General features: G+C 41.8%; 1 protein-coding gene across 9 annotated transcripts in view; it reads right to left on the bottom strand.

Moving 5' to 3' along the window:
* TENM2 (teneurin transmembrane protein 2) overlaps positions 1–26,371 on the bottom strand; it is a 693,894-nt gene that overhangs the window by 184,134 nt on the left and 483,389 nt on the right. For all 9 annotated transcript variants that reach the window (XM_042790512.1, XM_042790513.1, XM_042790514.1 and 6 more), the window contains one exon: positions 1,440–1,674. In XM_042790512.1, coding sequence (XP_042646446.1) covers positions 1,440–1,674 — 235 coding nt within the window. The remainder of the gene's footprint in view (positions 1–1,439; positions 1,675–26,371) is intronic.

The raw sequence follows: 26,371 nt of genomic DNA, 5'->3' as shown, positions 1-26,371 counted from the left end.
TGCAAAGTTGAGTTCTAAATGGTAGCAGATGCTCTCACAGAAGCAGTAGTTAAGAGCCGAGCTTCACTCTTAATTTTTTTTTTTTGGCCAAAGTTAGCTCCAAGCCTTCAGTAAGTGAGAATCCCTTTTCTTTCTTTTTTTTTGACATCTAAAGCTTCGGATATCTTGCATTTGCTTTTCAGCTCCCCCACTTGTTCATGGCACCCATGTCAGCATTTTAGCAAAGTAGGACAATGCGCATGAGGCCCCTTGTGAGCGTTCCAAACCGGCTCAGGAGCATGGGCTGGGCACAGTCTCCCTGCTCTTTTCAGTTGCATTTGCTCCCCATGGTGCTACAACCACTGATTAACCACTGAATAACAACGGCCTGGCTGTTGTAAACTTCAATCCAGCTATATCAACTCCTCCCAGAGCTCCAAGCCAGAAGGCAATCTTTAATCAAAGTCTGGGAGGGACTGGGCTGAGCCTGCAGGCAGTGTAACTATACCATACCTAGCTAACTCTGGGCGTGATCCCGCAGAGAGGCATTGAATTCCCAGGATACAAACCAAACGTAACACCTCAGAAGCTGTGGCAACCCAGCAGCTGAAACCACGGTAGGAGCCAATGTTCCAAGCAGTCCAGCTCCTCTACCTGTATGCTGTGTTTAAAACTATCTGGGCAAGCAAGAGCACCCTACTATTGCAATGACTTTTTTCAGCACCACAATGGCTAATTTTATATTCTGGGAGATCAGCTCTGCCAGCTCTGCTATTTAAAGCGCAAGTTAAATATGTTTGACATTCCATACCCCAAATGACAACAAACCAGAATATTTAGAACGGCAGCATGTCAGGCATTTATTTATTTATTTATCTGTCAGGCCTAAGTGCTGCACCTTTTCATTTACATGCAACTGTTTGCCCCACGGGCATCAAGCTGTTAACACGTACAGAAGAGATTAAAATGAGTTTGCATGCTGGATGAAATATAAATTAAAATTAGAGTACTGTCAGTCTTGAGTCTGGGATTGTTTCTCAAGGTCTCCCAAAATGCATAATTTCAAATGAGCCTCTGTTACTTCAGGAAAGGCAAAATGTATAATTTTTCAGCAACACAGTCAATATGAATTATAAGTACGTTGTCCCTGAGCCTCTGAGTAAAATATGCTGTACCAATACTATGAGCTTGTGCATGCAGGCATGGTCCAAATGAATAAAAGGCTTTAAAATGGGACATTTGAACAGAGCGATGTTCACCTGTCTACCTTTCAACACAAAGCAAATCAAGAGGCTGGTGGGCATTCTAGCATCACTACCTCCCAGTGCTGTGTCAGCCAAAACCATCATTGACACCAAGTGAACTAAACCCCATTTCCCAACGAGCCGAACGGTTTTCTTTGTGCACTTCACAGAACTGTGCAGTGGCATCCCCCAGGCGTGTCCATCCACGCGACCCACCTGGTCTCGAGGGGGACGTTGCTGTTGAGCACCCAGCTGTCTTGGAGCTGCACGGACTCGGGGGTGGTGGCCAGGTCGTTGGGCGCCGGAGCGGGCGCGTGGATCTGGTTCCGGCGGTTTGTGAGCGAGTTCCTGTTGAGGGAGTTGGCAGAGGAATGATGATGGGACAGTGAATGGTTGTGAGGAGGAGGGAGAGGTGGCCTCAGTGTTGACTGGCTGTGATGATTTGAAGGGCCTAAAATAGAAAAGAAAAATAAATCACAAATGTGTGTTGATGATACTATTCTCCTTGGCATTTTCAAGGGACCACTGCCTGGAAAAAAAGTCAAACCCCGCAAACAGGAAACTAAGCCAGCGTGCTTTTTGGGCCTGTAGGCATTAAAACATGGTTAAAGCAGATCAGTGATTATTAGAGATCAGAGATATAAAACAGTGTTTTGAGGCTGCACAGTTAGGATGCTCATTAAGACTATAAGTTTAAAAATACTTTTTTATGGATTCTCCCTGGAGAAAGCCTCCTCTATGGAGGAGCCCAGGCAGCAGTCTAGCTTGACCATTCTGTACATCCACCCAGAGGAACTTTTTCCTGTGTTTCAATCAGGGACTTCGAGGAGATGAACCTTAATGGATTAAAACCAGCTTTTGAGAATACGTTTTTTAGGCTTCTATAAAACTTAATCAGAGATCACAATCTGCTTTCACTCACTGTTATTTTAGCAATCAGCTTGAAATGAACAGAATTTGTGCCAGCAAAGGAAAATTAAACTCCGAATATGAAAAGAGAGTAACAATGCAAAGATGGTATCGTTCATGTTCTTCCATGTGGTCAGGATTTGGCCTGTATTTTTGCTATTTAGCAATGCCACACACACAGACACCAAGATCTGAAAATTATGCTACTCCTTCAGCCGCTTTCATTGAAAAATGACAGATGATGTTTTTTAGAGATAAAGAAGGATATAAACTTTTCTCTTTCTTTGAGTACTGACATGTTTGCATTGATAATGAAAATAAATTTTTCTAATCAAGGCAAGTGGATTAAAATAAAAAGCACATGGGAAGAAGATAGAAGAAGCAGGTGTCATTCTAGCATAGTCACTTTTCTAAACATAAATGCAGAATAGTAAAGAAGTTTAAGTGCAATTCCATGTGTTGTAATTATTTACTTCTACTAGGAATAGTGAAAGAGATTAAAGAAAACAAACGCTGTGTGTTATGAACCGCATGCTTCAGTCATTGTATGTAGTTTTCTAGTGAACAATAATCAGAAAAAGTATTAGCAAAGTGATAATTATAATGATGTATGTTTGTTTTTAGAAACTGAAGCACATTATGTAGTTAATGAATCAAACAATAAAAGAAAACATCACAAGGGGAAACCATTTGCAGCTAGACTGATCTATTTTTATATGAAACAATGAAGTATAGAAAAACTGCTGAACGGATTAATTAACTGTAAGTTAATTAAGACCAATATTTAAAAAAAAGCCACAACAAAACACAACAAAGCCCCCCCCCAAAACACCAAACTGTTCAAGGGGGGTTAATCCCAGTTGGGAATCAGGCCATACAGCCAGGAACTGAAATCAGTGCATCATCATTTTGGGCTTTTCAATGATATGAGTTCTGATCAAAACACCTCCCGTAATCAGAGGGATATTTTAGACAATGTCCTGGGCTGAGTGAGTGGTGGAGTTTTTTGGTGGCAGGGGAGGGGGCTATCGGGGCAGCCCCCTGTGAGAAGCTTCTCGAAGCTCCCCCAGCTCCATGTCAGCTCCACTTCTGTTTGGGAAATTGAGCCAATCAGCTGCGCCTCTGCGATAACGTATTTAAGAAGGGATGTGGTGACGGGCAGTCGGACTTGTGAGGAGGAGTTGCTGCAGCTGCATGAACACCAAAGTCAGTGGAGGAACGGAGGAAGAAAGGAGGGGGGAGGTGTGCCGGAGCAGAGACCCCCCTGTATCCTGTGGTGAGACGGCAGGGCGGCCCCCCCCGCCACCCATGGAGATCTACGGTGGAGCAGACATTGATTTATGGCCTGTTGCTCCTGCTCAGATGATCAAGGTTCTGTGCCCGAAGAAGGCCGGGGTATCGTGGGAAAAGGTAGCCCTGCTGCTGTAATTCAGCGCTGGGAGGATTGCAGCATGCGGGGGAGTCCCACGCCGGAGCAGCTCGGGAAGGGCTGCAGCTGTGGGAGGGAATCCGGTCAGAGGAAGTTAGTGACCCATGACGGAGCAGTGTGGGGAACGCTGCGGCCCGTGGGAGGAATTCATGTCGGAGAAAGTTTGTGGAGGATTGTCTCCTGTGAGAGGGGGACCACGATGGAGCAGGAGGAACAAGTTCCAGACACTCCCCTCACTGAAGATGAAGGAAGTGGCAGCGCTGACTGCACCCCCCATTCCCTGCCCCTGCGCCACTGGGGGAGGAGGTAGAGATATCGGGAGCAGAGCTGAGCCCGGGAAGAAGGGAGGGGTGGGGGGAAGGTGTTCTCAAAATGTGGCAATGCTTCTCACTGTCCTACTCTGTTATGTGTTGTTAGTGTCTGTAATAAATGTATGGGTTTTTTTCTTCCCCTAACGAGTCTGCCTCTTGCTCGTGATCATAAAGGGGAAATTTTTCCCCATCCCAGTCCTATCTCGAACCCCAAGCCTGGCTCTCTGTCCCTTCTCATTGCTGGAGGGGAAGGGAGAGAGAGCTGCTGCATTGTGGTTGGCGGCCAACCAGGCCTAAACCACGACAGACTCTCACGTTAAGCCGCCCAAGAGAGGAGAGGTAACCAGTCTTTTTTCTTTTGCGTAGGGGGAACCACATGACATTGCAGCCCAAACACTGACCATGAGCGAGGTAAGCTGGCACTGTGCCCCGGTCCACAGCGGTGACCGTGTCCTGCCTGGTCCTGAGTGCCCACCCGGGATCCTCCTCCATGTGTAGGTGTGGTGCTTAGGGACGTGTTTTAGTGCTGGACTTGGCAGTGTTTGGTTTACGGTTGACTTGATGATCTTAAAGTCTTTTCCAACCTAAATGTTTCTGTGATTCTATGCAACATCCCTGGGACCAGCTCCTCTCCTGGCACTGCTCTGCAAACTGCCCACTCAAGGGAAAAGCAATGAAAACACCTACTCCTAACAGCAATACAACCAGGGAACAGAAAGAGAACAGCATTTTTTTGGAGAGAGAACATTAATTTTCTAAAGTGTTTCTGTGGGCCTAGGGAAGCATAGGCCAATGAAGAAGAGACAGCTTTACTGGGACTTCCACAAGGCAAGTAGAAGTTGTCCTGTGGCAAGAAACCTTAAGAAGTGAATTATAATAAATTCTGCATCCTTCATTTGTTGCTTTAAATCTGCACAGAAATTTTATCTTTTTTGAACGTCTGTTGCCTGAATGTTCACCCTATGGTAGTGTTAACTGCTTTAAATACAAAGTCACCTTTCATGAACACATCCTAAATTTTGGGGACACCATATGTGCTGCTCTCCTTACTACCCTTGCCTCGGCTGTGTTTTACCTAAGCTTGAAAGAGACTGTTTAGCCCAGAAAATTTGTACATCCTAGAACATCAAATGTATAATCTGCCCTAGGTCCTGTGCCATTCCCCAACAGCACGTGGAGTAAAACACAGCAGGAAGAAAATGTGTTTGGACAATATCCACACGCATAGAAGCTTAAGTGGAATTACTCTCCTAGTCTGTGTTCTGGCGTTAAACAAAGCATGTTTGGATTTCAGTAAGTGGATATTTGAGTGACAGAATACAAACATGTGCCCTTGTGTTAAAAATGACTTCTGAAGACTCATGTGCCTCATATTTTCTCAATTTACTTTGGATGCAGCTTCTCTTTTGGAAGATAAATATGGAAAAGTCATATTGACATAAACAAAAAGTTTTGCTCTGAGAGACACAGTAGTGCCAACTAAATAAAGACTCTGAATCTTGCAACCACAAAATCATAGAGGCCGTTCTTAAAAGTGAGCCAACTGCACATCAATAAGAATGAACAGAATTTCTGTAAGATTAAGGAAGCAAGAACTGAATTCAAGTTACCACAAATTAATTTAATCTGCCTCAAAACTCAGTTCCCACACAGTAAATAAAACGTACTGCATAAAATAAGCTGTGCAGAAGTAACTGAATATATACTGCAGCTGCAAAATCTCAGAAATCTGGCATAAGATGAATGTATCACTTAATATAGAATAATAAAACAACTACCAGTATCAACATTATATATATAGTTTATATTAAAACATATAAAAGCTTATATATATAAAAAGTACTAACAAGGGAGCATGCACATGCAGTCGTGTATATATGAGAGAGATAAAAGTTTAATATGCAGCTTCTTCATAAACCTGTTTAAATGAATCAAAAGCAGAAGCTGAGCACTATTGAACTTGCCAGGGATATAAAATTGGATTCACATCTGAACATCTGAGCACTTCTTTATGAGCATCTTTGCCTAAATTAAAACTTCAACAGCAGTACCTGCAAATCTGCTGAGCTCTGAAGTTCAGAAAAGTAAATCACTTGTCCCATAATAAAAGATCAGCAGCCTAAAGGACCAGCACAACGTATCTTACGACATGACACGCTCTGCGGCCTCTTGCAAATTGCTTTATTATTTGGAAGCTTAAACACAGTAAGTGTCTTGATGGAGTACATCTGGATTTTTACATCAGGAAAGAGATTTTATTTTTGATACAGCAGTTGCCAGTAATGGCTTGGGAAAAAATATTGAGGAAATTACGTCTTTTCTCAATTATTACATGAATTCAAGGTTTTAACAGAATACACTATACCACCTCAAACATTTAGGATTTAAGGAGAAGTCACTTAAAACCACAATGAAAATCAGAGAACTGGAAAGCTGAAATACTGGTACTGTCCATATTTTGGCTTTATTTTAAAATTTTTGATTTAAATTCAAAAATAGACAAACATACCTAGTTCTAATGAATTTTAGTACACATGGATTGTGCTGAGCACTTCTGAAAAATTGGGGCCTGATGACCACATAATCAACACGCAATTCTTCAGATCTTACTGCGGTCAAGCAATGCTCTTTTCAGATTAGAAACTGAGTGAGCATAAACTGTTTTCCAATTAGGTAATCTGAGAATACAAAGTCTGATCTACATATCTTTAAAGTAATCATAAGATATCGACTTATTTGGATTTAATCAGAACCAAAATGCTAAGAAAGAAAAAAAAAAATATGTATTGCTCTGCTCACTCTTTTATCCAGTGAAACAATTAAATGAATCAGGCTAGCAATGATAAAATTCAGCTAAAACAAGATGCAAAATAGCACTTGTCTCCTTAAAACCAAAAAAAAAACACCAAAAAAACAACCCTGAGCAATATTCTGTCACTATGATCTTCCCTTCTTTTGCATACACAAGAAGGAGCAAAGGATCTGCAGCCCAAAGTACAGCCCCGTGGCTATTGCCCGGTGGGGCACAAGGCAGGGTGAGAGCAGGGGTACCATGGGAAGCGCTGGGTGATGGGCAGCCGCTGCAGGTCCTTCAGGAGCCTGTGCTGCTGCATCCTAACAGTCTTATTCTGGCACGAGCCTGGCAACCCCAGGGATGAGGGGAAGTCACTGGATGTCACAGCCTTGCAGGTAAAATAGCAATGGCTGCGTGCTCCTGAGTACACACTTCCAAACATCACTTCTCAGCTATTTTTACAGTTCAGGTGTTGCCTAGAATACAAAGTGAAACTTCAGATCTGCTTTAACACGGCCAAATAATTTTTCAAAGTTCTTCCAAGGCTTTGGTACACTCACTTAACACATGCACTAAATCCAAGCAACACAACAATCTGAGGAGAACAAGTTAATCTCTCACCTCAGAGTTTAAATTCAAAGCAGAATCAGCAGCATCCCTAATCTAAGCAAAGCAATCGCTTCCCTGCATCCCAGTTCTCTGTCAATACTACATAAAAAAAGTAATGTAGATTGTATCTTAGTTGTGCTGAATTATCCTCTGTGCCATGATTAAATGTTAGAGACATATAAACACCTCCTCATCAATCCTTTTCACAAAAGAGCTGAAAGAAAAAACCCATTTTTCTGAAATGAACAATGATGCAGCTATTTTCTTATACATCTAAACACAAATACCGAGCACAAAAAGATAATGAAACTGATGCATTGAAAGCAAAAATGAATTAAGTAAACCCACAGAAAATCCTTGTTAGCCAGCATTAGAAACCCAGCCTTCAGTACTCCTAGTTCTTTATTCAAATAACTCTACCACACTGTTTTCTCAAGGAAACCACATCATCTGCTATCACAATGAGTAACAGGTTTGTCACAGAACCACAGGGCCACCTTCCAAGCAAAATTCATCTTCAAAGGCAGATCACATTACTCAGAGTCAGGAAGGAAAGAAAGCAGTGAAACACCCAGGACTATAGTACAGAATCACAAGGAGCTGCCGTCTCCATGGCCAGCTTTCACCCTGGGATTTCAGCCTCCATTTAAGTTTGGCAGGCTGGGACCAGGGTTCCTTCCCAGCAATACAGACTGTTTTATGCTATGTCTGCTTCAGTTCTTCTGTTCATTTGCTTTAATTCTCTACATTATTTTGTGCAAGGCCGTAATTAAATAGAATCTAAGTGTTCTGAAAATGTTTTCAACATATGCTGTAAAGAACCAAGTTATCTCACTCATGACCATGGCTATCACTAACTCTCTTTCTTGTTGTTGTAAACCCAAAACATTTGCCAGGTGTTCCTTCTTTTGTCTGCATGTTTTTAGTGTTTGAGGCAAGAATAGGTTGAATGACTGGCTGTCATCCCAGACTGTACATTTCAAACTGAAAATTCAGTAAACGTGTGGTATAAAATTGTAAGTCACTTATCAGTCTCTGCCAGTACACTGCAGCCATCTCCTCAGCACAGTATTAGAATAGAAAATTAAATGTTGCTGTGGCAAAAATGAAACAACAACAAAAAAAACCAAAACAAAACAAAAAAACAACAAAAATACCCCATTGCTTACCCACAATATCCAGATAATCACAAAAAAGGGGAAAGGTGGTTTAATGGATAAAGTCTAGGACTTTGTCATAGCTTCTATATCCTACTCCGACTGAGCCAACCCTTGAGGGATTCTGGAGGAATCACTTGTTATCTATAAGCGTCTTTATCCATATCCTTCGCAGGAGTGCTGAAGGTAGATTACCTTACCACTTAGAAGGCAATCAGATACTACTGCAGTAGAAGCCAGTTGAATGTTTTGTGTCTGCAGCTCCCAGCCTGCGGGGCAGGAGTTCATCGAGCAGCAGCAACCAAATTAACTCTGCCAGACCGGGATTGTTGCTGTGCACAGAGTGCGACTGCTACTCCGTCATGCTCCTGAACCCAGAGGTGCCGAGACACTCTGTGCAGACATCCAAGTGCATCTGGACTGAAGCAGCCTGCTTGGAGCAGGAATACGAGCTTGTTCTCAGCGTTGCTGGAGCCAAAGAAACGGTAGATTTTGTCTTTGTTCTGGATGGGTTGGTTGGTTGTGAAAAAGTGGTGTGCATACTCATGCAGGCAAAGGCAAAGTAGGATCCTTCACCAGGAGTCTAACCTGAGAGATTACAGGCACATAACCTATTTTCTCAAGAGAGGGTAACCCATAAAAAGGTTAAAAGCCACTGCCTTACAAAATAGTATTATCTGAGATACCATGTACTAATTATATTTGCTGAAATATATTACTTAAGTATTCATTATCACACTCCATGAGGTGCAACAGCTGCATAAAATAATGGCTAGTCAATGGCAAAACACCTCACTTTAATAATAATGCTTGGACTCCGTGGTCTGCAGTACTTCTATATATGTGTGTGTGTGTATAAAGGTAGGCATATGATTTCCATTTTTTACATATCATAAAAATGAGTTGCAGAGAGGTTAAAGAGCCTTTCCAATTGAAAAATAATCAATGCATTTCACATCTTTTCCAATCAACCTTTTCATTCAGTCTTCTAATAAAGGAACAGATATAAAACATTTCAGAGCGACTAAGGGTGTATTTATCTTTTTCAGTTTAGATGTATGACTTTTGTCTGAAGGTGGCATTGATGTAAGAACTAAAAAGAAAAGCATACATATATATTTCTAAGCAATGAAGTTCATTATTTCTGTCATCATTACCATGGAATATTTTAGTGCAGAATGCTAAATGTTGCTCTGTAGACTTGGTTCTGCAGAATGGGAAAGAGTTGAACTCTATCTAGAGACTTTACAAACCCTCTCCAAAGCTTCCACAATTTGATACACTGAGAATCACACCGAAGAGAAAGTGAAGACATGCATTTTTCTGAACAACATGCAGAAACTTCTGAAGTGTTTAGGCCAGCAGTGTAAGCCTGGTGACATTTTTCTGATCGGAGTACAGCTTGAAAACTGCTGTTTCCCTGGATAGTCCAAGGGGGATCTTGAAAATTTTAATAGTGACGTAAGAATAATTGTACTGTAATTTCCAATTCATTGTGAGTCTGGAGCCAGGTGCAACAGAAAGTTATCCCTGACGCTATTACAGCAGCACTTTGGATCTTACATAACCCAGTCAGCTAGCACACAAAGCTGTTTTCCAAGGGGGCAAAAGAAATGCTAGTCACAGGTGTTTTAATGCAATACATTATCTTGATTATTTCAGAAACATCACAGAATGTATGACACATTGTCCAAAACAAGTTTGATTTTTTTTGTTAAATCTTACCTCACAAAAAATTTATAAAAGAAAGAGTCTCTGAGAATAAATTACTGAAAGTAACTGTGTCAGAGAGAAGATCTAATAGGAGACCGAGATCTCAGCAATGCCTAGGTGAGCTTTTTAATAAATGAGCCTTCCAGGTACTGAAGATCCTTTAAGAATGAAAGGTTTATCAGCATAGTAACGATTTCGAATCTTTCTGTTGTTCTAAGAGTCTGTAATGTCAAGTTTCACCACTGAGAAGTTTGGCAGCTGAACTATTAATGAAACTAAATATATTGAACATGGATTTCGGCTTCAAGTAATTTCTCTGTTTCTCAGGCAGTATTATCATCACTTCCCAGCAGCACTAACTTCTGTCAACTGCTGAATTTTTTTCTTATTCCATCTTATACTACTGCCTTGGGATGATTCACCATAATGTGTACAGCTCACCAATCTATAATGTTTTCAGTTCAAGAGCAGTATTAACAAAAATACACTAGTTTTCTTGGTTTGTTTGTGTTTTTTTTTTTTTTTTTTAAAGGTTCTATCTTACTACAATACTCCTCCATGGGTTTTCAGGATTAGAGCATTTTTTTCAGAAGTATTTACAATATTACCCTTTCAGCCCAAAGAAAGCATGAAAATAATAATTAAATACAGTTTCTCCTTTAGGCAGAACCACCTGATAATGGTGGAAATAAACACTGACATGTAAGAATCATTAACATTAAGACTTACTGACATATACCAGTAAATACAAGGTTCCTGGAAGAACTTCCTGGGACAATTCAATATCACAGCTCATGGCAAGTCACTTATTTACCACCTGGACCATCTATTTCCAATGTGTAGAACAGGTAAAAATAATTTGTGTAGACTACACGGAAAAAGTAAGAGAAATATTGCATAATGCTGTAGTAAAGAAAAGCAAATATAATGCAATGTATATGTTGCATCGAATCGGACTTCTCAGTAGGTTATTTCTCTTTTCAAAAGTAGGTAAGATATGAGTAAGTACAAGAAAAAGCAAGTCCTGGTGGACAACAAGCTCAACGTGAGTGAGCAGTGGGTGCGCTGGGCTGCACCAACAAGGGCATCACCAGCAGAGATACAATAGTCATTATCCCACTCAGGGCTTGTCAGGCCACATCTGAAATAGTGTTCGGATTTGGTCCCTGCTAGACAAAAAAGATGTGGAGGCTGGAGAAGGTCCAGAGAAGGGCCACAAAGATGATCAAGAGACTAGGAAGCCTGCCTCTGGGAAAGGCTGAGAGAAGAGAACTGGGTTTGTTCAGCCTTGAGAAGAGAAGGCTTAGGGGAATCCTTATCAGCATGTGCCAGTATTTACAGAGTGGCTATAAAGAAGATGGAGACTCCCTTTTTACAAGGAGTCACATGGAAAAGACAAGGGGTAACAGGTACAAATTACTCCTGGGGAAGACTCTGACTGGACACAAGAGGAAAATTTTTCACAATGCAAACAATCAACCACTGGAATAATGTCCCCAGGGAAGTGGTGGATTCCCCAACATTGGACACTTAAGATTCAACTGGACAAGGTGCTGGGCCATCTTGTCTAGACCATGCTTTTGACAGAAAGGTGGGACCACATGATCGTTAAGGTCCTTTCCAACTTGGTATTCTAGGATTCTATGAAGTATTTGCCTGTACCACAATCTGCTAAACCACATGACTGGCATTTCTTCCATAAGCAGTAGATTTGATTTGAATTATTTATTGGTTGGTACTGGACAAAAAAGAAAGTCACAAACCATTCACATAGTAAGTCCTGTTGGACTTGCCTCATTTTGCAAGGTACCAGAGAGATTAATGTCAGCTACCACAAACAGCAGGCTCTGTTATTGTTGTGGTTTGAGCCCAGAGGGTAACTGAGCATCACTCTGCCTGATCATCCCTTTCCCCTCATGAATGAGAAGAAAATAAAGCAAAAGGCTCAGGAATCCAGATAAGGAAAGGGAGGGATGACTCACCCATTCTGATCACAGGCAAAAGACAGACTGGGGAAGAAAAAGAACATCGATTTAATTTGAACACCAACAATACTTAACAGTAGAACAGTGAGAAGCATTACTACATCTTAAAAACACTTTCCCCCTAACCCACCCTTCTTCCCTAGCTCAGCTTTGCTCCCAGTATCTCTACCTCCTTCCCCTCACTAATGCAGGGAGCAAGGAATGGGGGGGTGCAGTCAGTCCATGCTCCTTCAAGGGGGGAGGACTCCTTGCACTCTTCCCTGGCTCCTGCGTGGGGTACCTCACGCAGGATACAATTCTCCATGACCTTTCTCCGACAAGAGTCCTTCCCACAGGCTGCAGCCCTTCCTGAGCTGCTCCAGCATGACTCACCCCCACGTGCTGCAGTCCTCCCAGGGCTGAACTACAACAGCGGGGGCTGCTTCTCCCCTCATTCCTGGCCTTCTTCGGGCACAGCCTCCTGATCCGGTGCGGGCTCCTCCACAGGCTGCAGGTCGGCCTCTGCTCCACCGGTGATCTCCACGGGTGGCAGGGGGGTGGCCCTGCCATCTCACCACGGGAGACAGGGGGGCTCTGCTCCAGCGCACCTCCCGCCCCTTCCTCCTCCTTCCTTCCACTGACCTCGGTGTTTGCAGAGCTGTCCTCCTCACAACTCCAACTCCTCCTCCCAGGTTTGCCTTCTTAAATATGTTATCACAGAGGTGCAACCACCATCGTTAACTGGCTCGGCCTTGGCCAGAGGTGGGGCTGACTTGGAGCCGGGGGAGCTTCAAGAAGCTTCTCACAGGGGCCACAGATGTAGCCCCCTCCCCTGCTACCAAAACCCTGCCACACAAACCCAGCACAGTTATTCAGAATATGAAACCACGGGTTAGTGACTAAAAATACAGGGTGTTGTAAGACGGTGCATTAAAGCCCTCACAGTTTATCACTTGGCAGCAAATGAGCCAACATTAAGCCAGCAGTTCCTATAGAAGTTTTTAATTAGTTTTTAGTGTGTGAAGGGTAACAACCCAAAAATAAAAAATAACCACACCCCTACAATCACACATGATAAAACATAGAAAATCAATACAGCAGAATTTCAGCTATGAAAATGATTCGTCTTTGTCACTAGGCGCTGCAGCTGGGCTAGAACTTCTCAAAATCTGATGTCTGATGTGACCAGCTTTCAGGGGCTGATCCCAGTGCCCATCACTTACAGCCTCGGTGCCACGCAGGTACCTGGCAAACTACTGTCCCTGACCCTCAATTAGGCAGAGCTGAGGGAAAGCCAAGTCCCAGAGGATGCCAGCAGGCCTTGCAAAGGGATCAAAGGGCTCTGAGTGCTGGGCAGAGCAGAGCCGAGCCAAGGCCAGCCCAGTGTGGGGAACGTTAATGCTGGTCTGGGAACCATCTCCCTGCACTGACCCCACACTGCGTTCCTGCTAGTGCCTGAAGGGCAAGGTGTGCTGCTTCAGGCACAGCTCTGTGCCAGCAGCTTAGCAGCTTTCAGGCTGCAGCTGGCTTTTGGTCAGCAGAGACCAGGAAAATTAACTGCCTAACACCATCATGATGAGGCACCCACCGAGTTTATGCTGTCCAGCAATCCTCTCAATAGTACTGTATCAAATATTTAACTACGGCTGCATTTACCATCAAAGGATTTACTGCAAGTTAGAAAAACACTCTCTAGCAAAGAAGAAATGAAGCAGCCCACTGAAAACTTAGACTAGCCGGAGAAGACAGTGTTGTCTTATCCAAATAGCATTACCAGCATCTTGCAGAAACTTAATCCTTATCAAGACGTTAAACCTCAGTGCAACTCTTATGTGAGCCTGAAGAGGCTCTTGGAAGAAGGCTATGGCTTTGGTTTTTATTTATTTATTTATTTTTTAAATACACCTGTCTAATCACAATCATTCCAAAAGAAAACACTGGCACTATTCATCCCCTGGGACTGTGCTGCTTGCTTAAGTGACATCCTCCGCCCAGCTTACCCAGCCTGCCTCTGATACCATAATGACAATGCAACTATGAGCTTTGGGCTGCCACTTTAAATATGTACCGTTCTTAATTCTCCAGCATGGAGAAGGCAATTGAATTTACAACATGAAGAGACTGCGTAATCATACTAGCAGACGCTAAACACTGAAGTGCTCCCACGTTACCAGAACAAACAGAACAGAGGAAATTGTAATGTCTTTCAGCAAGGCTTGTTTCCAGTGTCAAGGGAAGAGCGAATAGCAGAGCCCTACCCATTATCTATATGGCATACATTTCTGAAAACACAGCTTCACCCCAGGTACCAAGATCAGTATCATCCTTACCTGCCCTTTGTCTCAAGGCCATGATTCTACCTTTCCGAGAACACCAGTGATGCAAAGAAACTGAAGTAAAGATCCATAGAAATACAGTATTAATTGAGCAATGAAGAACAGATTCCATTTTCTATTTATCAAAGTAGCCATAATAATTGAATTACATAGTGTTTCTTCTTTTACAGTGCCTAAGACCACCATAGTGGAGTTTAGTACTGTGAAAAGAGAGAAAACAGCTCTTAGGTGCAATGTTGGATTCGCAATAATGACAGTGGCAATATTAAAGAACTTGAAGATGGGAGAAGAGGATGACCCCAATATGTTACCCAACTAGAGTCATAAGAGACTGGATTAAATACCAGGATTGCAGTTTGGCTAGAACCTCTGGGTAAACATCTTTCACCTTGCAAAAATTGCTAACAACTTTTTCTAATGATAAGTATTCTAAACCTAGGTTTGAAATCTCTGCTTTCAAATGTATGGATTGCTGGAATCCCTTAGACAGAAAAGGTTCCCAGCAGTTAAAGCTGTAATGCGATAAATGAATTTCAGAAAACCCCCAGACCACGGAGCAAAACTTTCTGACACTGAAGCTGACTTGTGAAATCATGACAGAGAAGAACAGGAGACAAGTAGGCTTCTGAGGTCAAAGAATTCTGATTCTTGGGAGACACTGGGACAAGGAAAGTCAGCAAAAATTAAGGGAGAAAGACACTAATCAAACATGTCCTATGAGCTCTTAAAGTAGCGCGATAGCAGTCATCTACATAGGAAGCCTCCTGATGATTGTGTGTGCTGTATGTATAGGCTTGCCATGCGTTCAGGCGGCAGGCAGGCCGGCGCCGCCGCCTCTGCGAATGGTGCCTAAGGCTGCCGCAGGAGCAAAGCCCCGCCAACACGGGCCGAGTGCCAGAGCAACCACTTCATCTGCCCCACAAACGATGGAAGCCGCGCTCCCACCCGGCAGTAACGGTGAAATTTTCCCACAGAATTGCGGAGAGAGGCAAGGAGAGAGGCGAGTACCACAGGAGCTGCAGACAAGGTAAGACAAGAGTCACAGCGCGAGCACCCAGCGACAGGTCGGACCCAGGCGCCAGAAGAGAGCAGAGTCGTGGCCGCCTTTATACTCTCTGCGCCTTGCTGCGCCGCTCGCCCGAGCCAATCAGCGGCCGAGTAGGAGAAGGCGCGCTGTCCGTCAGGGCGTTCCCACTCGCCCGAGCCAATCAGCGTCCCAGCAGGAGAAGGCGCGCTGATTGGCCGGGGCCCGCCGCGCGGGAAGCTGCGGGCCCGCCCTCAGCGAGCGGCGTTTGTTCAGGGGCCTGCGGCCGCCATGGGGCTGTGCCGCGGGGGCCCGCGGGGGCCCGGCCGGCACAAGGCTGTATGCGGATCGGCAAGTCCTTGGGCACAAGAGAAACAGATTTGAGAGCAGAAAGGCCTAGAACCCTCTTCTACACTATATGCTGTTTGGACAGGGCAAGGCTGTAAATTTGGAATACATTTAGCTTGATACACCTGGATCAAGGGTCCCCACCATCTGTACCCTCTGAAGCAGCCTCGTGGACCGGTTGTTGTTTCCACCTCTCATGTCCTCAGTAGAAGAGGGAGCCCAGGAAACATTAAGAATACAGAATTGTGTAACCAAACCCTAGTCCCCTGGTTTCACCCCTGGTGAAAAGACCCCTGGTCTTCTTAAAACAGGACTTCTTCATCTGGCACATAAGTTTCTCCAGCTCCAGTCATAAATTAAAATACATGAAACCCAGTTCCCGTGGGTGCTAACAGAAAGTAACCCATGGTTAAGTTAAACTACTATTTCAGACATACTTGGTTTGTGTTTTTTTTTTGTTTTTTTTTGTTTGTTTGTTTGGTTTTTTTTGTTTGTTTTTTTTTTTTTTTGTTTGTTTGTTTGTTTTGGGTTTTTTTTTTGTTTTTCTGCATATGCAGTATTTGACTCTTGTATTTCAATAAGACGAAATGAACAGGACAAGTTCTACAGTGGATAAAGATCTAGAAGTGCAATATCGTCCTGCCTGACCTTTTAGCTATCTGTAAAAAAACAACAAAAAACCCCAAACAAAAACCCCACAGCTGATCACATATTTTCCAAATGACATATAGCTCAAGTCCTACCCACTGGAGAGGATTAAAATTTTAAGCTAATATCTAATTAGCACATCTTAACAAAAATGTAAGAGCAAAAGCTATCCTCTACAGGGCATGCGAGTCAATCATTGTTAAAGCTTAAAGACCATTCCATGTATATTTTCTGCATCATAAAAATGTAGTCTGGAATAAAACCCAAACTACACATCTGTGTAGGATGCTGATAGACATCTTGATATGGACTCACTATTTCAATTTACTTGCATATTGTTTGCTACATGCTTAGGGAAATACAGCAAGCTGTGCCATGAACAGAGGGGAAGAGAATTCTGTGTTGCTGTACGTTGTCTTTTTATTAACCGAGAGTCCACAAAACGCTAAACGTATGAAATACTCTAGAAAAAAATATTAAATTATTCATCAGTGATAAGACAATTAAGAAGCAAACTAAGGAGCAAGTGGAAGCTTGGTCCTGAGGGAGAACAGCTGGTCCCCTCATTAAAAGTACTTTTTGGCAGCAAAATACCCTCTGAACAGAGGGAACCTGCTGCTAAAGCAGCCTCAGAGTCAAATTTAGGAGCAAGTGACAAATCCAGACTCGTGTGTAAGAGTAACATGGATATACTCTGGGTATCACTGTGTAGCTGGTGCAAGCTGCATACCCCCTGCTTTTGGCAAAAAGGTGACGTGAGTTTATTGCACTCTGGAGCCACAACATCAGATGGTAGCTGCCTCAGCCACTGGGCAACTTTGTGCTGCTGTGCCAAGCTAATACAAAATTAGCTTAAAACTCAAGGGAAGATGTTATTTGTACTGAATAAGCCCTTAGCTGAGCATGGAATCTAGTGGCAAGGATGATGTCCAAGTCACTGAATCATCCGGTGCCCCTGCTTCAGATTCCTTGTTTATCACATAGAAAAGCACGCTGCAGACCCCAAAGGGCATTGGGTTGGTAAATACAGGAAAGTTTCATGAGCAGCCTGAGATCTCAGGAGCAGGTACCACGGAGGTGCTAACATGAACATCGTCCATCTGCACAGTGGACAACCACCCATGGTCAGGAAGGGATATTCCACTTTTGCAGTTGTGACAATGCAGGTGCTACTGGAAAGAAAATGGAACTGCATGATGTTAGTAACAGAAAGCCTTTCAGAGGTTGAAAAGGGAAGGAAAAGGAAGAAGAAAGGGAAGAGAAAGACAGTACTTTGGCACAATGCATTTATGGAGTGAAACAGCATGTGCAAATACAGCACCACCCTGCTCTAACAGACTGGTTCATAGTTCCATCGCTCTGAGGGTGTCTGAAAAACTCATCATTAAATACCATTGCTCCATTCCTTCTCATCCCTTTCTTTCTGCTACCTACTATCTTTAGCCTGTGGTTTCTTTCATACTTTCCCTTTGTAGCTTTTATTTCTTTTCTTGTCCTGCCATCCCTGCAATAGTTCAGATTTACCCCTCGGCTCATCATCTCTTACAATCTATCCTCCAAGATAATCCATCTTTAACTCCTATTAAAAAAATAAAACCAAAAAACAAACCATCTCTCACTCAGAGCATCACTAAGGACTTATTATAATTCCATTCCTGAAATACGTAATTAGTGATGAGTATGATTTGTGCTCTTTAAAAACAGTATCCTTAAACATGTCTGCAGCAAAAAACCTTCCTGTAACATCCACTGAAATATGAAATTCCCACTCACTGGCACACCTTGTTCTATACGTTTGAGAAACTTTTTCAAATAACATAAATATCCCTAATTTTTTGGTGATGTAGAAATGCAAAATCAGACACTTCATCTTAGTTTTGTACAATCTTGCTTCCTAGTTAGATAAAAAACTGCTAAGTCTTTTCCTCCCTAAATGCTGTCCTCTTTCCCGTATTTCCCCATGTGTGTGGAGTATCTTTACAGTTGAAAAGACACAACAGTTTTTTCCTAATCAAATAACTGCTTAAAATTGTTACTCCAATTCTTGCATAAGATTCAAACATCAAGCATAACTGGCAGGAATTCTGACATTCCTGCATAGCATCAAATTAGTCTCAGCCTGTTTCAAAGCCTGATTCATCATACAAAATATAATAATTCTCACTCCAATCTTTCTGCAACTATTTGTTCACCTGAGTCAGCTGGCAAAGTAAATATTTTAGCCTTTCCTACTGCTCCAGATAAGTAATACCAAAGTGGGCTTTGCATAAAAGGAAATGGCATGCTACTATCTTTGTAACGTTTTTAGGGCCTTAGTTATAAATACTTCAGTGATGCTCTAGACAGAAACTCAAGTGATGCAGATTTCAACTCTTCACATGAACAGCAGGGAGAGTTACAGATTCAGTTTGAAGCAGTCGTATACTAATTTACCCGAGATGATCAATGAAGAAAGGGGCATAGACAAAGTAGAATTTTTAAAGTGGTGGAACATACATATATGACGTTAACAATTTATTAGGCACACACACTTATCTGGGCATTTACAGGCAGTGAGAATTCAGGAAGACACAGGACAACTCCGGGATGTACAAAAGTGGTCCCTGATATACAGAAATGCTCCGTGCCTGCTCAGGAGCAAACGCTGAGCAGGTGAAGCAGCCGAGTCCTGCTGCCCCGAGCTGAGCAGCAGGGACGGGGCAGGGGACATGTGTACCCCCCCAGCTTCAGACAGTGCTGGTCCCACGGCCCAGAGCCACAGTGGCAACGGGGATGGACAGAGGAGGTAGCGGGAATGTTGCTGGGAAGAGGAGGAGAGGAGCAGGGCGGTGAAGGCAGCGGAGGAGCCGCCTCACCAAAGTGCCGAGTGCTGCATCCTCCTTAGGTGAGTGGGCTACAAGGAGACGGGGAACCAGGAGAGCAAGACAGGCAAGGTGTAAAAAGAGGAAAAGAAAAATGTGCAGAGCTCCTCCAAGACAGTTTTCATTTCTCTACAGGCAAGATTCAGGGTAGATTAAAAGAGACAGAAACAGCCAGGTGAGCTGTCAAGGATGGGACAAGGGAATTGCGTAGGCAGGAGGAATGCAGTATTGAACAAGGCAAACTGTACTACCTACTTCAGATATATCTGATAGATATATCACATACATATAAGATATATCACATATAGCTATATCACATATTGTTGACATAACTATGTCAACTTATAAATACAGACCTGGGGTTTTTTGATTAGTGCTACAAATGTGCAGCAGTTTATCTAATGTATAACTTTTCCCTTAGTCCTAGTACTACCATCTTATTCAGAGACATTACTCAGAAGGCTTGTGACATATACTTCTTAAACCTCAGTACTGTTTCAGAGGGTTTTTAAATAGGCAACCAATAGTTATACACCTGTAGAACAGTAAGTTAAAAAGATATTTCATGGACACATCATTATTCTTTCAATGATGTAGCTTTTGCAAAACTAAATTGTTTTTCTTTCTTAAGAAGGAGTATTTTTTTTGCAAAAAAATGCTTCTGCTGAGGAAAAAACCCAAACCCATGATCTTAAGCCATGTTAAAGAAATTATTTTAATCCTGCCACTTAGACATCACCCAGAGCAAAGAATGATAAAGGAATTATGTTAACCCAAATATTTCAAGATACCACCTTTGGAGTCAATCCTATTCAAAGCAAGCAATGACAAGACAAAATTGATACTTATATATATTCTATACTCTTGAAAAAATAGATTGTTATTTCCTAAGCTAACATAAACAGATCTGTCTCTTCTTTATGCATTAACAATTCATATGGCTCCTGCTTATAGACATCTGTAATGCTTTGGGCTGTATTTATGGTGCGATAACTGTGTCATTTTGAGAAACAGTGCACGAAGATGATAGAAAGACATAGCTGAACTGTTCACTCATGCTCCTATCTAAGGGACAACACTGTTATCTTGTTACAAAATAGTGCCCCAAGCAATGAAAAGTTTCATAAATCTTTTTCTACCAGTGTTGTCAGATTCTATTTTTGCCTGTGGCTGAATGTACTTATAATCTGTTTTCACCGTACAAGAAAACAAAGTGATCTAGAATATAATGACTGGGGAACATTTTGGAGCCCTCCTGAGCTGCAGGATATTTCCAGCTGCTAGCATAGCTGATAACAGACTTAATAGAGCTAATGATTTCTAATACCACTAACACAAGGCTATTTTCACAGTGGGTAAATAATGACTCTTTTGTTTTGGAAATAGTTAAGGAGTCATGTAGATGTTTGATAAGTACATGATACAGTATAAATGCAGCAATATTTTGGTAACTAATGGTAGATTACACCATAGCTAGAAGATAACATACTTTCCTGTTTCCTTTTAAGAACTTAAAAGTTTATAACCCTGTTAACACCACTGTGACAGCAAGGAGATTTCACTGTAAACAATTACAAGTAACGTTTTAATCTAAGCATAAAAAGGCACCCATTTGTTTCAGTGCACTGCATCTTTATTTTTATGTTGGTAATTAATGTTACGAATCTTTACTCGAAATAAAATAAAAACTAATTGGATAATAAAATAAATTTTCTTGAGGGCTGAATGCAAAAAACTGCATTGATGGGGCAAAATATGAATACCATATATGCCTACAATATTTTACTTGATCATGACTGTATGGTTCTGATGAGGGTTACCAACATTTACTCGGTTTCCTCCTTTCCCAATGTGTAACCTGTGTTCCCCCTTCAAAGGCATGTGTTTCCATCAGAGAGAACGCCACTCCATAGGCTAGAAGATTCCTCCCACTTTTCTGTTTGTATGACATTATATACAAAAACTTTCCTATGGTAAAACTGTAATTCTCCTTCCCTCTTCTCTCCAGAATTTACATGCTGCACATATGAATCTTCTATTTTTCCTTAAAGGCGCCTGAACATTATTTCACATGAAGATCCTGGTAACTACAAGGACCGTTTGGGACTTTATTCTACTCACTGCAGTTTTCTGCAAACCCAGCGTTTCATGCCCCTCTCCCTTACCCCTAACTTTTTCCCCTCCAGCATTCCCTGCCCCACGTGTGTGTGTCTGCTTAGAGCCTCCCGCCATTCTGTGGCCCTGCCGCTGCTGAGTGGGGATGGGGTCAGGATCTGTCGGAGGGAGATGCGGGCAGCAGCTGGGAACTGCCCCGCTTCCCACCCGAAAGGAGCGTACCCTGTCTCACAGCATGGCCCGAGACCTCCGCTGCTCCGCGAAGTGGGCAGGGTGCGAGGGGCAGGCGGCTCGGGGCTGGAGGAGCACCGGTTTGAAAGCAAAACTTCCTGTGAAATTCTGCAGTCTTGAAAGCGTGGCCGTTAGCAGATTGGTTTACTGTCATTTGAATTTTCTGAGCTACATTCGATAACAAATGGAATTCCCTAAGTGAGATTGTATTTCAGCATGCTCTGTGTTCCTGTGTCACCCAAAATGGGTGGTATCAAGCTGCTTACAATCCCAAATTCTCAACAAGCAGAAAGAAGATAAAATATAATTGTGATGAGGGAAACAAAGTAAGGTTTAAGTAAAGTAATGCAAGCTAGACAGAGTTCCTAAAGTCAAAATGTAAGAAATAAAAGGACTTATGGCACAAGCAGGGGATAATAAATGGTGTAACACAACAAAGCGGTATCTACCCATTATAAACTTCATAGATTTTAGGAGAGCATGTGATAACCCTCATTGTGATTCATTTTCACGTATCTTGAAATATTAGAGGAAGCAAACAAAAATAATTAAGTTTACCAAACTGTATTTCAAGGTATGGCTTTTCTACAGTTAAACAAAATGCAAATTTAAGGAAAGAATTGTAACACAGCTGCTGGTGTCAAACTGAGAATGCAATCTCTCCTCTTGTTTGTCACTGCCATTGTTTCATTATGAGAAGAAATTGTAGACCTCAACAACAGAATTATTTCTTGGTCTGAAAGTTAATAGCAGATTTTGTTTGTGCTGATGATACAGCAGTTCTAAATGACAGGTCAAACATGCAAGGAACACCACGAGATTGTTCCACATCACAAATAAATCAGGTTAAATATTATGAAAAATAAAACTAGCAGGAACTCTGGGTTCCAAATCAGGTTTTGTATTAGAAGGCTAAGAAATGCAGGGTTTGCAAATTCACGTACTTGACAGACATGAGCAAGCCAGTGGATATAATCATAAGGAAACAATACCATGATCAAGTAATGCAACAACTGCATTCACTAACGTCAACGACTTGCTCAAATCTTACGTCTTCCTTAACAAACAGATAGGGAAACAAGAAAGACACTAGATGCAGTTATTTATGCATTCTGAATACTATTGCTTTCAAAAAATATTAGGTATTACATTAATTTAATTCCTAAATACTAACAGTCAGAATTCAACACTTTTGTGTTTTTTTTAAATAACACTCAGTGTAAGACAGAAATTCAAGATACATTAAAAACTAAGCTAGAGCACACAACATAGCTGGCATACTGCTGATAATTTAAGAAGTCTGTCGAAGGGCCTACGCATTCTTAAAATCAAGAATATTGAACAAGTTTGAGAACAGGATGGCAAAGCTGCTCATAGAATAAGAATTAAGGATTGCATAATTAAAATCAGCTATAATATCATAGTGCAGAGATATATTACATGCATTAGCATATAAAAAATTAAAAAGTAGGAATTTTGGAGATCAAGGAACTCTTCTGTATCAATACAGGACTTGTAATGCCAACTAAAACTAGATTTAAACATGTACATCAGGAATTTATGATAGGAAAAGATGGATGTTAAAGAAAAGGGTAATAATTGGGCAGTGAATTAAATTTTTTCATTATTTGAAAAATGTTTGTGGAATGAAAAAAGTCTAGTAGAGAGTTCTGGACAAAAAGGTTCTTGAAAATTGAAAAGATATATAGGAATCAAATCTTGCTAAGTCTAAAAGTCATTGTATTTTAAAAAAAATAATTAACTACAATGTACTAGGCGGTCCTTCAAAAGGAAGTAAAGCTATGTATCAGGTGGCGAGACAGGAGATTCAATTCAATGTTGACAAATGCAAGAGCAACTTGAAATTTTTCTATTAACTATTGATTATAAACTACCTAAATGAAATTCAAGAAGAAAAAAGTGTGGAGGGATGGGTTTCTTGTAAATAGACCAAAGAAAATAACTGTAATATGGTGGATATTCCAGCATAACATTCAGAATGCATCACAATGGAATAAAATAAAAATGCAGCATATCTGCTAAGATAGGACATCAAGTGATTGCATGCTGCACCCTTATTATGGAAGTGAAAGACAATCATCGGCTGACTTACGACATACCTTGCCTTAACACGCACGAATACGCCAAATTAGGAAATGCCTCATCACTCCCTCACATTGTGTGGAAGGTGTTATGTGTTATTCTACATCCATCCTGCCTCATTCATGCTCAGCATTGTAAAAAAAGCAAAATGATTTAAAATATCTACTTAACGCAACTGTTCTCTGTAAACTTAGATTAGCATTTAGAATGTGAACCTCACAGCATCCTCTGCTGCAGACAGAGCTGATCCACGCTCACCAGGAGCAGAGGAAACTCACAACTTACGAGGACCTTAACGCACGCCCCTGGCTGGCACACAGGCTGCTGGTATCTGGGGTCACGGTGCCAGATGTGCTCCCATAAACCTCTTTGAGCTCTCTCCATTTGCATCTGTGTATTAGGCAACACAAACCCACCGCTTTATGGACTACGCCCTTGAAAATTTGTTCTCTTTATCTATATAATGTGGACTTAGGTAAGAAATGTTACTGGTTTTGTTAGAGAACTAAGAGCTGGAAAAAACAGAAGATGTGCAGACACATATTTTTGGCTCTCAAGTCTCAGCTGAGTGAAGTCAGTATTTAAAAGTCAGTCAGTAATCTCTTCCAGTGAATTCTTATACTAGTGTTTTAGTGAGATTTGTGTGCATGTCTGACTACGATGGTTGAGAACAGGAGCTTACTGTAATGACACCATCAGGTGACAAGCACAGAATTTGGCTTGGTGAAGTGATATGTCTTGGACTAATCAAGAAACTTACCCAAGGGCTCAGGTAGCCAAATGTTGGCTTGTGATTGACTCCCTGGACACAGCAGGAAGCCATGAATACAATCATTTGGTTTCAGACCTGACAATCAGGTACACTGCCATTGCTTAGAAGGACAGGCAATTTTTAGCAGTCACAGCCCAGCATTTCTGCTGAGATCACCTACACTGCCAAGACAGACACAGCAACATAGTTATCTACTGGCATATATTAACCAATGATGTGGGAAACGCAAATACCAGGTCACAGTAACAGTTAGATCTATTGATCAAGCCCAACATACTTATAAGTGTGTAGGTCTGTTTAAGAACAGTTGCACAAACACCTACTGTGCAGAGACCAAGTTCCCGGCGGGATGATACTGACTGAATGTCTCTGCAGATGATGCAGCAGCAACGTATCTTGGCAGGTGTGGCTGTGCCTCACCGAGCACTCCTGTGGCTTTCCCAGTGCGGGCAGTATGGAACCAGTGCCCAGAGGGGAGCTCAGAGGCCAGGCTGGGGCACTGCGAGCTCTACAAGGAGTGGCAGACATCTTGTAGTTCGGTGTCCCTCTGGTTCAGCTCAAAAGATCCCTAACGTGTCAAAGGGACTGAGGTATCCCCAATCCAAGTGAAGGAGTCCTGTGCCCATATTATAAGCACGGTTTATGGCTGGGCATAAACTACATAAATTAAGTTAGAGCTTCCTGTTCAACTCAACTACTTTGCATTATATATGTTATTCTTTTCATTTGTGAGTCAAGCCAGTTATTGCTATATGTTGCTCAAATGAACTGCACCATCGACAGAACAAAATAAAAACAGGCATTGCTTAGGCACAGCCTAAGTACTCATACTACTCTCACAAATAATATACGATAATACATTGTCCTCATTTTTCTAACACTTCATAATTCTTCAGTGAAAGAAGCAATCCTCTTCTGATCTTATTTTTTGGTAATTCACAAGAGTCGTACTAACCAGTTCAGATGCAACTATAATGCATTTGTTCTTCAGATATTATTAGTTTATACATCTGATTTTCTCACTCCAAGCAATTAGAATCCCAGTGCAACTGCAAACAAAGCTGCTGGTCAAGGAGATGTTGCATAGTGAAAACAGAATAAGGCTTCTTTAGGCCATAAATTAAAGAGCTGGAGTGCTACAGGCAATTGTTTATTCACATTTGATAAGGCTGTAAGAGACAGGCATACTGCCTGCATCAGTTTTTATGGGGGATGTGGAAAAAAAATACCACGATTCATAAAAGCTAGAAATAGCTCATAATTTATTTGTGGTCCCGGAATTATCTATCTGGCACTGTCCCTGTCAGGCTTGTGCAGGCATACTGCTGGGCTGCTTTCACTCCCATCCCACAGAACTGGAGGCCTCTGAAAAAGGAAAATCTATTTCCTTTTTATATTTCTTTATAAACATCATGTACTCTTCAAAACCGTATTTATTTTATTGAAGTAAAACCAACAGTAACCATTATGTGAGAGAAGAAAAAAATAAGGGAAGGAAATGGAAGTGGGAAACTCTGTCACTGACAAGGACACTGCTGGAGGAAATGCACAAAATGTTTTCACTTGCTTTGATGTTTCATGAAGGTAGAGCTTCCAGACTTGAACAAGGCAGGTGCATATTATAATTGTTTGTCTTTAAACATAGGTATCTACATATATACTGCTGCTATTACCGAGTAACTCAATAAATGGTTCAAATGCACATTGCATTTCACCTATTTATCTATCAAATTTTGACACAGAGGTTTTCTCTCCTCACCAGTTACCAAGCTGGTGATTATCATCTACAAAGCAGTTGGTATTTATCCCGGGATGTACATGAAT

This window comes from Tyto alba, unplaced genomic scaffold (genome assembly GCF_018691265.1).
Source record: "Tyto alba isolate M040663 unplaced genomic scaffold, T.alba_DEE_v4.0 Super-Scaffold_17, whole genome shotgun sequence".
Taxonomy (NCBI): domain Eukaryota; kingdom Metazoa; phylum Chordata; class Aves; order Strigiformes; family Tytonidae; genus Tyto; species Tyto alba.
This window is presented reverse-complemented; position numbering and strand designations above follow the sequence as displayed.